This window comes from Canis lupus, chromosome 8 (genome assembly GCF_048164855.1).
Source record: "Canis lupus baileyi chromosome 8, mCanLup2.hap1, whole genome shotgun sequence".
Lineage (NCBI taxonomy): Eukaryota > Metazoa > Chordata > Mammalia > Carnivora > Canidae > Canis > Canis lupus.
In genome coordinates, this window is record NC_132845.1 from 19,855,866 (window position 1) to 19,871,437 (window position 15,572).

General features: G+C 34.5%; 1 protein-coding gene and 1 pseudogene across 26 annotated transcripts in view; one reads left to right on the forward strand and one right to left on the reverse strand.

Annotated features, from left to right (window-relative positions):
• Window positions 1-15,572, reverse strand: part of ZNF644 (zinc finger protein 644) — a 175,029-nt gene that overhangs the window by 118,338 nt on the left and 41,119 nt on the right. For 9 of the 26 annotated variants that reach the window (XR_012035043.1, XR_012035042.1, XR_012035041.1 and 6 more), the window contains exon 1: window positions 2,335-2,430. The exons of 15 other annotated variants lie outside the window; for them this stretch is intronic. Coding sequence is in view for 4 of the 11 variants with exons in the window: in XM_072834437.1 (XP_072690538.1) it covers window positions 2,335-2,414 (80 nt within the window). In the remaining 7 variants the exon portion in view is untranslated. Of the gene's footprint in view, window positions 1-2,334; window positions 2,431-15,426; window positions 15,537-15,572 lie in introns of those variants that run through there. 2 more of the 26 variants (XM_072834435.1, XM_072834432.1) reach the window with 1 other exon arrangement.
• Window positions 11,546-11,859, forward strand: LOC140637707 (large ribosomal subunit protein eL43-like; annotated as a pseudogene).

Here is a 15,572-nt window from a genome sequence, read left to right on the forward strand (position 1 = left end):
ACCTCCACCACGCTTTCTTTATGCTAAATGTTGGGACTCAAAAAAGATTATGTAGGCAGATTTACCTAAGAAAAAAATCTGGTCCTACCTACTTGTATTACTGCATCCTGTGCGGCAATGAGGTGGATCTCTATCTGGACAGGTATGCCCATCCATTTCCTTAATGGGCAGAAGAGAACAACTTAGCTATCATATACCTGAAGTAATAAACATGTGGATCTCCTTTGAGACCATAATATAAAATGCTTTACATTCAAGGTCCCTGCAAATGACCTTAATTAATTAAAATAGTTTGGCTAACTGTCCTTTTCTGTGGCTGAGGAAACTGTGAACTAGTGGTCAAAACTAACCATGCTAAATCAAGTCTTTTCAAAAACACAGATTGCCAGAACTTCTTCCCTAGAGTTTCTAATTCAAATTTGTTATAGTTTCTCAGTTTCCATAGTTTTTTTTAAGTACCTCAAGACAACTCTAATATGCAGTCAGAATCATCTAAAACAGGCTTTCCAACCAATATACTTATATATTAAAAAGAAACTCCTCACTGAGAGGGGCACTTGATAGGATGAGCACTGGGTGTTATACTATATGTTGACAAATCAAACATCAATAAAAAAATATAGAAATTAAAAAAAAAAAGCAAGAAAAATTCCTAGGGAGCTAAATGTGCAACCATGACTGAAAATCACAGTGCAGAATCCAGGTATCATATGACTATAACACGTTGTGATTAATATGAGGTATGCGCAACCAAATATTGGTAATATATGAATGATTACTGAAAAATATATTATCAAAGTCACTGAACAGTACTGAATACAGAATAAAGAATACTATACACTGCAGTATGGCTTCATTATGAAAGGTATCGGTGAGCCCTCAATTACCTAAGTAGAAAAGGGAATGAAAACATCAACAAAATACAGCAAAAAATTCAACAGTACGTTAAGTGTATACACTATGACTACAGGAGGGTTTATTACTGGAATGCAAGGATAGTCCAACCTAAGACAATCAATATAATATACATTAACAAAATAAAGGATGAAAACAACATGATTTTCTCTGCTGGTGCAGGAAAAAACAACGGACAAAACTCAACCTTACTTCATGATAAAAACACTCAACAAACTAGGAATAGAAGTAAACTACCACAACATAATAAAGGCAATATGTGGAAACCCCACAATTTACATTGCACTCAAGGGCGTAAGACAGAAACCTTTCCTCGAAGATCAGAACAAGACAAGGATGTCCATTTTTACTGTTTCTACTTAACATAGTGCTGGAATTCCTACCAAGAGCATAACTAGGCAAAGAAACAGAAACAAAAGGCATTCAATCTGGAAAAGAAGAAATAAAGTTATCTGTTTGTAGATGACATGATCTTATATGTAGAAAATTCTAAAGATTCTACAAAAACACTAATACATGAATTCAGCAAAGTTGCAGCATATAAAAATCAACACACACTTTATCTTACATCACTTATAAAAATTAACATAAAATGGATTAAAACTTAAATATAAGACTTGAAACCATGAAACCTCTAGAAGTAAAACACAGTATGACACGGGTATTGGCAATGACTTTTCGGATGACATCTAAAAAACAAGCAACAAAATAAAAAACAAACATGGAGGACTACATTCAACTAAACTAAAAAAGCTGCAAGGCAAAAGAAACAATCAACAAAGTGAAAAGACAACCTACAGAATGGGGGAAAATATTTCCAGGCCATATATTTAATAAGATGTTAATATCCCAAATATATATAAAAGACCCCATACAACTCTGTAGCTAAAAACCAAATAACCCAATTAAAAATGGTCATAGGATCTGAATAGACATTTTTCCAAAGAAGATATATAAATGGCCAACAGGTACATGAAAAGATGCTCAATACCACTAGTGATTAAGGAAATGCAAATCAAAACTACAACAAGGTATCACCTCATGCCTGTTAGAATGGCCATGATCAAAAAGACAAGAAATAACAAAAGCTGATAAAAACAAAGAGAAAAGGAACCCTTGTGTGGTACTGGCAGGAATGTAAATTGGTTTAGACGCTATGAAAAACAGTATGGAGGTTCCTCAAAAAATAAACTACCCTATGATCCAGCAATTCCATTTCTGGGTATATATCCAAAGAAAACAAAAACACTAACTTGAAAAGATAACTGCCACCACTCTATGTTCATAGCAGATTATTTACAACAGCTAAGATATGGAAACAACCTAAGTGTCCATCAGTGGACAAACAAAGAAGTTGTGGTAAATATATACAATAGAGTATTATTCAGCTATAAGAAAGGAGAAAATCTTGCCACTTACAACAACCTAGATGGACCGTGAAGGCACCATGCTAAGTAAAATAAGTCAGAGAAAGGCAAACAATGCATGACCTCATTCATCTACACGTGGAATCTAAAAGGAAAAAAAAGAAACAAAAAATTCACAAAGAGATCAGATTTATGGTTAAAAGAGGCAGGGTGGTAGTGGGAGAGGGAAATGGGAGAAAGATGGCCAAAAAGTACAATTTCCAGATATAAAATAATTAAGTACTAGAAATGTACTGTATAACACAATGACTACAGTTGACATTGCTATAGGATATATCGGAAAATTGAAAGTGTAAATCCTAAGAGTTCTCATCACATGAAAACTAATGACACTAAATGACACTAAACTAATGACAATAATCATTTCACAATGCTGCTGACCCCTGAACAACACAGGTTTGAACTGTATGGGTCTAGTTACAAGCAGATATTTCATAGTACACTATTGTAAATGTATTTTCTTTTCCTCATGAATTTCCTAATAACATTTTCTTTTCTCTAGCTTATTTTATTTTAAGAACAGTATCTAATATATATCACATGAAGTATGTAGTAATCCACTCTTCATGTTATTGGTAAGTCTTCTGATCAACAGTTGGCTATTAGCAGTTAAGTTGCCATGAAGTCAAAAGTCATACATGGATTTTCTATTGTAGGGAGTCAGCACCCTTAGCCCCCACATCATTCAAACCATTATGATGTAGAACTTAAACTTATATAGTGATGTATGTGAATTATATCTCAAGAAAACTAAGAAAAAAAATTAAAATAATACAGAAAAAAAAATCAACATGCAAAGGTCAACTGCATTTCCATAAATAGACAATGACCATTCTGAAAAAACATTAAGAAAGCAATACCATTTACAAAAGCATCAAAAAGAATACAATACTGGGGCTCTTCAGTGGTGCAGTTAAGTGTCCAACTCTTGATTTCAGCTCAAGTATCCATCTTGGGGTCATGAGTTCAAGCCCCATGTTGGGCTCCACACTGGGTGGGGAGCCTACTTAAAAAATTAGTTAATTAATTAATAATTTTCTTTAGAAAAGAGTATTTAGGAATAAACTTAACCAAAGACGCTAAAGTCTTATATACTGAAAACATTGTCAAAAGAAAGTAAAGATGACAAAAATAAGTGAAAAGACATCTAGTGTTCATGGATTAGGAGACTTAGTAACATTAAAATATTAATACTACTCAAAGTAGATTTAATGCAATCCTTATGAATATCCCAGGGGCATTTCTACAGACAGAAAATTTCATTCTAACACTTACATGGAATTTCAAGGGACCCTAAATAGTCAATCTTGAAATTGAACAAAGTTACAGATCTCACACTTCCTGATTTTAAAACTTAACCACAAAACTACAGTAATCAAAACAATGTGGTAGTGGCAGAAAGACAAACATACAGACTAATGGACTATAATAGATAGCTCAGAAATACATTCTCACTAAAAAGGTCAAATGATTTTTGACAAGGATGCCAAGAACATTCAAAAGGGATAGACAGTCTTCTCAACAAATGATGCTGAGAAATTCAAATAAACATGCACAAGAATGAAATTGGACTCTTTCAAATGCTGAATCCATTTCACATACCTGGAAATAAACCCCACCTGTTTGTAATGTGTAATCGTTTTTATACATTGTTTGGCTCAACTTGCTAATATTGAGAACTTTTTGCATCTAAGTTTATCACAGATGTTAATCTGTAGAGTTTTGTTTTTGTACCGCATCCATCTATTTTTTTTATTATCAATGTAATGTTAGCTTCATAAAATGAAATGGAAAGCATTTCCTCTTCCATTTTCTGGAAAGGATTATATAAAACTGGTGTTATTCTTCTTAAAATTGTTTAAAATAATTCTCCAGTTTGGAATTTTCCAGTGAAACTCTCCATCTTGGCCTAGAGATTTCTTTCTTGGGAACTGTGTCACAATTCTAAATTCAATGCCCTTAACAATTACTGGGCCATTAAACATAAATTTCATATTGAATGAGTTGTGGTTGGTTTGTTTTTCAAGATACTGGGCTATTTCATCCAAATTGTTAAATTTCTGTAAATTGTTCATAGCAAGCTCTAATTATCCTTACAATGTCTAAAAGGATCTACAGTGATATCCCGTTACATGACTAAATTGGTAATTTTTATCCACTTTCTTTTTATCTTTGTCAGTCCTGCGGAAGCTTATCAATTTTGTTGATTTTTCATATTAAGTAGCTTTTTGTTTCAGTGATTTTTCGCTTTTTAATCTCATTTATTTCTACTCTTAAATTTATTATTTTCTTTTTCTGTTTGCTTTGGGTTTCTTTTACTTCTCATTTTCTATTATATGAAAATTTTCTTTTCAAATGTAACATTTAATGCTGTAAATTTCTCAGCAATGCTTTAGCATATTTTCATATGCTCTATTTTCATCTTCAGTAAGGTTTTTTTTTTTAATTTTGAGAATTTTTAGGCCATGGATTATTCAGAAGTGTGTTAATTTTCAATCGACAGATTCTCCTGTTACTGATCTCTAATTTGATTCCAATATGGTAAGAGAATATATTTTGTATGATTACCATTCTTCAAATTTGTTTTTTCTTTCCCCATTCTTCAAATTTGTATTGTTGAAGATGTTGTCTATCTTCAGGAGTGTTTAAGGAATACTTGAATAAAATGTATATTCCTATTATATTGCTAGATGGCATGTTTTATATACATCATTTAGATCTTATGGTTTACTGTTTTCAGTTTTTTTATATTCTTGCTGATCTTATGCCTAGTAGTGGTATCAGTTGTGGAAGAGAGTATTAAAGTCTTCAATTATAACTGTGGAATCATCTCTTCCTTTTTCAGCTTTATCAGTTTTTTGTTTTGTTTTGTTTGCTTGTTTTTTAGTGTAGATTACAGCTCTATTGTTTGGTACACACACAACAAGGGTTGTGGAACTAGGGTTCCTCTTGGACCCTAGTACTTTTCTTTGTTCTGAAGTCTACTTTACCAGAATTTAATGTAACTATTCTTGCTTCTTAGTTAGGTTGTTTGTATGGTATAATCTTTCTATCTTTTCATTTTTAGCCAACTTATGTCACTGAATTTGAAGTAAATTTCTCATAAGCCTACATTAGTAGAGTTGTATGTCTTTTATCCAGTGTCATTTTCTTTCTTTTGACTGATATATTTATACCATTTACATTTTTTTTAAGGCTTTATTTATTTATTCATGAGAGACAGAGAGAGAGAGAGGCAGAGACAGAGGCAGAGAGAGAGAAGCAGGCTCCATGCAGGGAGCCTGATATGGAACTCAATCCCGGGTCTCCAGGATCACGCCCTGGGCTGAAGTTGGCGCTAACCCATGGAGTCACCCGGGCTGCCCTACCATGTACATTTAAAGTAATTTCCAATCTTCAGATTAAATGTGCCTACTTACCTGTGGCAGGTATGACTATGTTAGAAGAGCCACTTCAAAACCACAAGAATAATGACTCAATATAGAGAACATCAATAAAGAAATAAAAAAAGAAACAGTTAATTTATAAAACAAATTCTGGAGATGAACAATAATTAAAATGAAAAATTCACTAGTGACCTTCAAAAGATTTGAGCAAGCAGAAGACCATCAGTGGATATGAAAGTAGGTAAACTGAAATTAACAATTTGAGAAGTAGAAAAATAAAATGAAGAAAAATGCAGAGCCTAAGAGACCTGTGGACACCATCAAGTATACCAGCCTATTTATAATGAGACAAAGGAGGAGAAAAAGAGGTAGAAAGAGTATTTCAAAAAAATAATGGTGATAAATATCCAAATTTTGATAAAAGGCATGAAGCTAAACAGCTAACAAACTCAACAAGCTCCAAGTAGGAAAACTCCAGGGATGCCTGGGTGGCTCAGCAGTTGAACATCTGCCTTTGGCTCAGGGAGTGATCCTGGAGTCCTGGGATTGAGTCCCACATGAGGCTCCCTGCATGGAGCCTGCCACTCCCTCTGCCTGTGTCTCTGCCGCTCTAATGAATAAATAAATAAAATCTTAAAGAAAAAAAAAAAGGAAAACTCCAAATAGATCCAGACTAAGTCACGTTAATATAAAATGGTCAAAACACAAACACAAAGAATGAGTAAAAGCAGCAGGAGAGAAGCAATTAGTCACATACATTGGGCCCTAAATAAGATAAAAAGCTAATTTCTCATCAGATACCATGGAAGCTACAAAGCATCAACATAATAAGGTGTGAAAAGAAAAAACTTTTTAACCAAAAATTCTATACCCAGCAAAATTATCCTTTAAAAAAAGGATTAAGAGAGCCTCAGAAAAACAAAAGCTACAGAGTTAACCACTAGTAGACCTGCCTCTCAAGAAATGTTTGAGAGCGTCCTTCAAGCTACGATGAAAGTACACACTAAATGAGAACTCAAAACTATAAAAATAAAGAACAATAAAGACAACTACCCAGGTAAACAAAGAAGCCAGTACTACTGATAAAGTAACTTGAAACAGTAGAACCAAAACAGAAGACAGATGGAGTTACATAGAAACATTTACATTACAGGTACAAAGCTAGTATTACATTACATTACACGTACAAAGCTAGTATTAATTTAAGCTAGATTATTATAATCTTAAAATGTTAATTGTAATTGCCAAGGTAAACACAAGAAAATAACTAAAAAATACACATGAAAGGAAATGAGAAGGAAGTCAAAATGATGCACAAGACAAAGATCAATCAACATACCCAAAAAAGCAGTAATGGATAAAATAACCACAGAGATTATCAATGAGGAACAGAGAACTTGAATAACACTACAGAACAAGTGCACCTGACATACAAAGAATAATCTACCCAACAACAGCAGAATATAATTTATTTTCAAAGTATATACGGAACATTATGCCACAAAACAAGTCATAAGGATTCAAGACTGAAATGATACAAGTACCTTTTCTGAAATGAAACTAGAAATCAACAGCACAAAAGAAAATGGAAATCCACAAATCTGTGAAAATTTAACACTCTTAAATAACCAATGGGTCAAAACAAAGAAAAACAAGAAATTATAAAATACTGAGACAAATGAAAATGAAAACACAACATACCAAAACTTGAGGGTCACAGTAAAAGCAATACTAACAGGGAAGTGTACAGTTGTAAATATTTAGATTAAAAAAGAAAAAAGAGGGACGCCTAGGTAGCTCAGTGGCTGAGTGTCTGCTTTCAGCCCAGGGAGTGATCCTGGAGTCCTGAGATCAAGTCCCACATCAGGCTTCCTGCATAGAGCCTGCTTCTCCCCTCTACCTGTGTCTCTGCCTCTGTCTCTCATGAATAAGTAAAATCTTTTTTAAAAACAATTTTAAAAAAAGACCTTAAATCAACAACCTAATTTTACAACTCTAGATATTAGAAAAGGGAAATATTAGCCCAAAGTAAGAAGAAGGAAGCAAATAATAAAGATCAGAGAAGAGATAAATGGAACAGAGAACACAAAAACAACAGAAAAAAACAATGAAATAAAGGGTTGGCTTAATGAAGAGATCAACAAAACTGATAAATCCTCTGCTAGGAATTAATTAAGAAAAAAAGAAAGGAGTCAATTAAATAAAAAAAATGAAAGATGTTGTTATAAACAATGTTACAGAAACGAAGAGGATTATAAAAAAAAGTACTTTGAACAAAAACAGTGGGATAACCAAAAAGAAATGGATAAATTCCTAGGAACATGCAACATAGGAAGACTTAATCATGAAGCAATAAAAAAGTATGAGCAGACCTATAACTTGTAAGGAGATTAAAGCAGTAATCAAACCCTACTTCCTGAAAAAAGGAAAGTCCAAGACTAAATGGTTTCGCTGGAGAGTTCTATCCAATATATTGAACGAATTAACACCAATACTCTTGAAACTCTTCCCAAAAGAGGAGGAAACGTTTCCAAGCTCATTCAATGAGGCCAGCATTACACCGGTACCAAAGTTAGACAAAGACACAAGAGAACTACAGACCATTATCTTTGATTAATATTGATAGCAAAAAATTCTGAACTAAAAGTAAAAGTGATTTCAAAAGCACACTGAAAGGATTGCTACACCATGAGTAACTGGAATTTATTATTGGAACGCAAAGATGACTGAACATATGAAAATCAATCAGTGTAATATACTACACTTAACAGAACGAACAAACACAACATAAATCATCTCAACTGATGCAGAAAAAAACATTTAACAACATGCAACACCATTTTATGATTTAAAAGACTCTCAATAAACTAGGAATAGAAGAAATCTACCTAGACATAATGAAGTCCATTTACAAAAAAGCACACAGCTAAAAATCATACTCAGTGGTGAAATACTGAAAGTTTTCCCTCTAATATCAGGAATAAGATAAGGTCGTCTGCTCCTGCTACTCCTCATCAAACACAGTACTAGAAGTCCTAGCAAGAGCAGTTAGGCAAGAAAAATAAATAAATAAATTAATTAATTAATTAATTTAAAAAAAAAAAAGCATTCAAATTGGAAAGGAGGGACGCCTGGGTGGCTCAGCGGTTTAGAGCCTGCCTTTGGCCCAGGGTGTGATCCTGGAGTCCTGGGATGGGGTCCTGCATCGGGTTCCCTGCATGGAGCCTGCCTCTCTCTCTCTCTGTGTGTCTCTCATGAATAAATAATTTAAAAATCTTAAAAAAAATTGGAAAGGAAATTCTCTTTATAGATACAACCTTTATAGAAAACCTGAAAATACCACAAAAAACCGTTAAACTAATAAACAAATTCACCAGTGTTGTAGGACAGAAAATTAACACACAAAAGTCAGATGTGTCTATACTTAACAGTAAACAACCTCAAAAAATTTATCCATCTCATTTAAAAAAGCATCAAAAAGAATAAAAACTTAAAAATAAACTTAAGGAGTTTATTCAAGGAGATGAAAGACTTGTGCACAGAAAACCACAATGCTGAAAAAAGTCAAAGAAAACAGAAACGGAAAAATATCCAGTATTCAAGTATTGGGAGACTTAATTTTAAGATGTCCATATTATCTAGATACAACATAATCACTATCAATCCCAGTAGCATTTTTTTTTTTTTTGCAGAAGTAGATAAACTCACTCTAAAATTCATATGAAATATCAAGGGATCCCAAAAGTCAAAGCAATTTTGAAAAAAAAGAACGAAGTCATACGTCTCATATCTCTTAATTTAAAAATAAACTTACAATGCTACAGTAATTAAAACATTCTAGTAATGGCATAAAGATAAATAGACCAAAGGAATGGGAAGACAGACCCTGGAAATACACGTACAAATCTCTGCCAAGGATGCAAGACCATGCGATGAAAAAGCGACAGTCTCTTCAACAAATGGTGCTGGGAAAACTGGATAAACACATATGAAAGGATGAAGATGGATCCTTCTTTTACACCATAAATAAAAAATTTACTCAAAGTGAATTAAAGATCTAAATATTAAGACCTAAAACTATAAAACTCCTAGGAGAAAATAAGAGAAAAAGCTTTGCAACATCAAACTTGACAATAATTTCTTGGATACCAGAAACAGAGACAACAAAAACAAAAACAGACTGAAGTATATCAAACCTAAAAACTTGTATATCAAAGGACACGATCAACAGGGTCAATATGCAGGTGATCTATAGAATGGGAGAAAATACTACCAAGCTGCGGAAGGAACTAATGTCTAGAATATATTTTAAAGTTCCTACAAAAAAAATCCAATTAAAAAATGACCAAAGTAAAAAAAAAAAAAAAAAAAAAAAAATGACCAAAGTACTTGAATGGATGTTTGTCTAAATATGATCTACAAATGGCTAACAAACATATGAAAAAATGCTCAATATCATTAATCATCAGAGAAGTGCAAATAAAACAATGAAGTATCACTGCACATTCATTAGGATGGTTGTGTTTTCAAAACAACAAAATCACAAATGTTGGTGAAGATGTGTGTGCTGTTGGTGGGATTGTAAAGTGGTACAGAAACAGTATGGAGGTTCCTGGAAAACTTAGAACTATAATGATCCAGCAATAATACTTTGAGGTATATATTCAAAAAAATTTAAAGAGTCTTTTTTTTTTTTTTTTAAAGATCTTATTTATTTACTTGCAAAAGACACACATGGTGGGGGCAGGGGAGAGGCACAGACACAGGGAGAGGGAGAACAGGCTCCATTCCATGCAGGGAGCCTGACGTGGGACTCGATCCCGGGTCTCCAGGACCACACACTGGGCTGAAGGCGGCGCTAAACTGCTGAGCCACCCGGGCTGCCTAAAATTTTATTAAAGAGTCTTGAAGAATGTTTGCACACCCATGTTCATATCGGCACTATTCACAATAGCCAAGAGATGGGAGCAACCCAAACATCTACTGATGGATGAATCAATAAAGGAAACGTGGTATATGAATACAATGAAATATTATATAACCTTAAACAAGAAAAATCCTGTCACATGCACCAAACTGATGAACCATAAGAACATTACACTAAGTGAGATAAGCCAGTCACAAAAAGACAAAAAGTGTATGATTCCACCTACATGAGTTATATAAAATAGTCAAATTTATGAAAACAGAAAGTAGAATGTGGTCACCAAGGGCTGGGAGGAGGAGCAAAAGGGGAAATGATTGTTTAATAATAGGTAGAGAGTCTCAGATTTGCAAGATAAAATAGTTTTGGATATCTGTTTCATAAAAATGTTAATATACTTAATACTATTAAACCATATACTTAAAAAAATAATTAAGATGTGCATAGTAACACTATTCAAAATAGCCTAAAGGTGTAAGCAACCCAAATGTCCATCCACAGATGAACAGGTAAAGAATATACAGCATAGCCATACAATAGAATATTACTCAGGCATAAAAAGAAATGAAGTGCTGGGGCGCTTGGGTGGCTTAGTCAGTTAAGTATCCAACTCTTGGTTTCAGCTAAGGTCATGATCTCATGGGTCCTGAGATGGAGCCCCAGGTATGGCTCCCAGCTCAGCAAGGAGTTTGACTGAAGGTTCTCGCCCTCTGTCCCTTCCCCTGGCATGCACTGTCTAAAACAACTAAATCTTTAAAAAAAAAAGGGGGGGGGGGTAATGAAATACCCATATGCTACAACATGGATGAACCTCAAACACGTTATGCTGCAACTGGCTAGCTCATTTGGTAGAGTGTACAGCTCTTGATCTCAGGGTCAAGAGTTTGAGCCCCATGTTGGGTTCAGACCAAGGTTGTGGCAATACAGTTAAACACACCAAAAAGGTCAGACTCCTGGGTAAATACAGGACCTGTTATGGTGCGTCCCTCAGGAAAATGGTGAGAAAGAGTGAAATAAGCCAGATGACAAGTACACTTGCTCCTTCTGTGGCAAAACCAAGATGAAAAGACAAGCTGTGAGGATCTGGCATTGTGGTTCCTATATGAAAACGGCAGCCAGTGCTGCCTGGGCCTACAACTACAACACCATTTCTGCCCTCACACTGAAGTCTGCCATCAGATGACTGGAGGAGACCAAAGACCAGTAGAAGCTTCACCATTTGAAACACTGCTAGCCTATAAAAAATGGGTCAATTCTGTAACAAAACTACTTTGGTTTGTTATTAAATTCATTAACTGGATGTTCCAATTTGCACTGCATTGATTTTGCTTTCTCAAAAGACTTGGAAATTTAAAACCCTTCTAATTTTTAATGGAAAAGCATACTGAGGTAGGCTATCCTAATACAGTACTTTTTTTCTATAGTCAAATGATAAATGACATAATAATATAAGCCTTAGAGGTTAGGTATGTGTCTTTGCTTTCCATAGATAAGTGTTATCTTTGCCAGTTCCACTTCTTTGACATACATTAGTTTAGGCTGTGCGGACTTTTGTTTTTAGATCATTAATTTTTTTTAATCTTTCTAAAGGTAGAATGACATATACTGCCTCCTAACTTTTGGGTGTTTTGACTGACCACACATTTCATCAGCATCTTCAGAAAACAGAATGAAACAATTAGAATTTTAGAACAAATTTTGCAGATGTCTATAACATTCTCCATTTTTCAGTTTGCACAGAAGGACTGACAGGATTAAGTTACTCAAATTGATATAGTCACACTAATAAAAATGAAGTTCCATAGAGGAAACACACAATGAGATAACACCACACACCTTTCAAAATGCTACAATAAAAAAAATTTTTTTAAATTACTTTCAGCACCTAATGCTTGCAAGAATGTGGAGAAACTAGATCACTTAAAAAATGCTGAAAAACGATTTGGCCATTTCTATTAAACCTAAACATGTAACTAGCATATGCACTCAGCAATTGCACTCTGGGGCATTTATTCTAGGGAAATGAAAACTGATGTTTACACATAAACTTGTACTCAAATGTTCATATTAGCTATATTCATAATAGACCCAAAATGGAAATGACCCAGACATTTGTTCTCCCGTAGATGAACAGTTAAATTATGATACGCTGACAACATGAAATACTACTCAGCAATAAAAAGGAATAAACTAATCAATGTATACAACTTGGATGAATCTTGAGGGAATTGTGGTGACTGAAAAAAGTCAATACCAGAATATTGTATACTGTATAATTCTATCACATGAAATGAAAAAATTATAGAAATGGCAAACATTATTGGTTACAAGGGATTAGGGATTGGAGAAGGGAAACAAGTTATAAAAAGGCATTATTAAGCAGTGTTGAGAGGGAAGAACATAGAAGGAAATCAGCATAAATATGAATGGTTACAGGGTAATTTAAAAGGGGGAATATTACTTAAAAGTATAATCATTTAAATTGGAAAAACTAACTTGTCTGCCACTCTGTCATCTGACTAAAAATAAAATTGGTTAGATATTAAATATTTTATGTAAACCCTGACTGATTATTCAACAAATATATTATCTCTGTAACAAGAACTGTTCTAGATGGTGAGTATACAATGGGGGGAACAAGGTGGGGAAGGTCCTACTCATATACACTTTTCCTACAAATGATATTTTTTCCCCACGCAAACCCTCCCAAATGATTTTCTGAATCATGATTACCCTAAAGTCTTAACCCAAATTTTGTTACTCAAACTAGAAAATGTCTCCTCATCAAATACTATCAGAATTCATATTCAGCTAGTATGTATTAGACAATATTCATGGAAATCCAAGACTCAACACATTTAAAATTCTCTCAGGTACTCAAATATCTTTGTTAAGACTTTTGTTATTAGTAATACAATTATTTATCCATCAATAGTATTAAATCTAGTTTAATTAAGAGTAAAGAGAGGCCAGAAACTGTAATAAAAACAGCAACTCATAAATCCATATGGAACAAGCCATTTTTCAATAATCTTTGTCTTTTTTATCCCCACCACTACCACTCTAAAGTCAGGTCATCCTGAATCCAATCTAGCTTCTCCTCCAATCTGTTCTCCACATCTTAATTAAATGTTTTTCTAAAACACAGATCTGATCACATCATTCCCTCACATTTTAACTCCTTTAATGATCTCTTATTATTGTTAATCCAAACACTTTAAAAAGGTTTCTAGGGGATCTCTGGGTGGCTCAGCGGTTTAGCACCTGCCTTCAGCCCAGGGTGTGATCCTGGAGCCTCGGGATCGAGTCCCACGTCGGGCTCCCTGCATGGAGCCTGCTTCTCCCTCTGCCTGTGTCTCTGCCTCTCTCTCTGTGTGTCTCTCATGAAGAAATAAATAAACTCTTAAATAAACAAATAAAATGGTTTCTAAAACCCCCAATAAAATACCTCAAGATTTACTCTCCCTCTTCTCTTTTTTAATATTTTATTTATTTATTCATGAGAGACACAGAAAGAGAGAGGCAGAGAAGCAGGCAGAGGGAGAAGCAGGCTCCCTGTGGGGAGCCTGATGTGGGCCTTGATTCCAGGACCCCAGGTTCACTCCCTGAGCAGAAGGCAGGTGCTCAACCACTAAGCCACCCAGGTGTCCCTCCCTCTTCTCTCTTGACACTAGCCACTCCCCTCTCCTCACTCCTTGTAGAACTCCACACTCACGACATACCACATTTCTTTCAGTTCCACCAATCTTCTCCTTCTCTTTCCTCTCATCCTTCCACATGCTATTTCTTCTGCTAACAATAGTCCTTCCCTAAATTTTATCTAGATAAATCATTAACAGTTCTTCTAAGTTTTAGTTTAAATGTCACTTCTGGGAGTCCTTGGGATATTTTCATTCAATAAATCTTTATTAAATGCTCATTGACAGTCAAGTCCATACTCAGTGTTTGTTTGCTTTTTTTTTATTTGAGAGAGAAAAAGAAAGAGACTGAGAGAGCAAGTGAAGGGAGGGGCAGAGGGAGAAGCAGACTCTCTGCCAAGCAGGGAGCCAGACACTCAGGGATCGATCCCAGGATCCTGAAATCATGACCCGAGCTGAAGGCAGACACTTAACTGACTTAGCTACCCAGGTGCCCATACATTCAGTTCTTACATCTTAATAAATAAAACAGACATGGTCATTGCCATCCAAGAACACAAACTATCACAACATTAATCCCATCTTATTATACTTACATATTTAGTCATCCTTCCTCTTTATACTAATAACTAGTATCAGATATGAGCTAAAACCAATGTAGCTACAATAACCAGTTCAGAAAACACTGAATAAATCAAAATAAATCAAAATCTTAAACAAGTATTACTGACCACTGATCATATGACATATACACCCATAGTCCCCAGTCTGGCTGGAAGACCCTAAACCATTGCAAATATCTGCTTTTATGGTCAGTCATCTCAAAGAACAAAAGATCAGAGGTTCAAAGACCTCTGATTAGAATTAGAATCAGGTTCTAATTTTGTCTGCAATTATCTACCTGACTTCAAGTTGTCTTTAATTATTTATAAGCCTCACACTCTTAAGTACAATAGTATAATATGTAAATCAATGATCATTATGGAGTCTTTCACAGTATAATTTATTTCTTGATGGGTTCAAAATTAGTTGTTAAAAAGTTTCAAAAACAGAACAAGGAAACCATTCAATGACTTCCTAAACTACAGTAAATTATAAACTTTAGTACACTTAAGAAAATGCCAGTAATGGGGCACCTGGGTGGATCAGTTGGTTAGGCACCCGACACTTGATCTCAGCTCAGGTCTTGATCTCAGGGTTGTGAGTTCAAGCCCCATGCTGGGCTCGATGCTAGGGCTGGAGCCTACTAAAAAAAAAAAAAAAAAAAAAAAAAAAAAAAAGC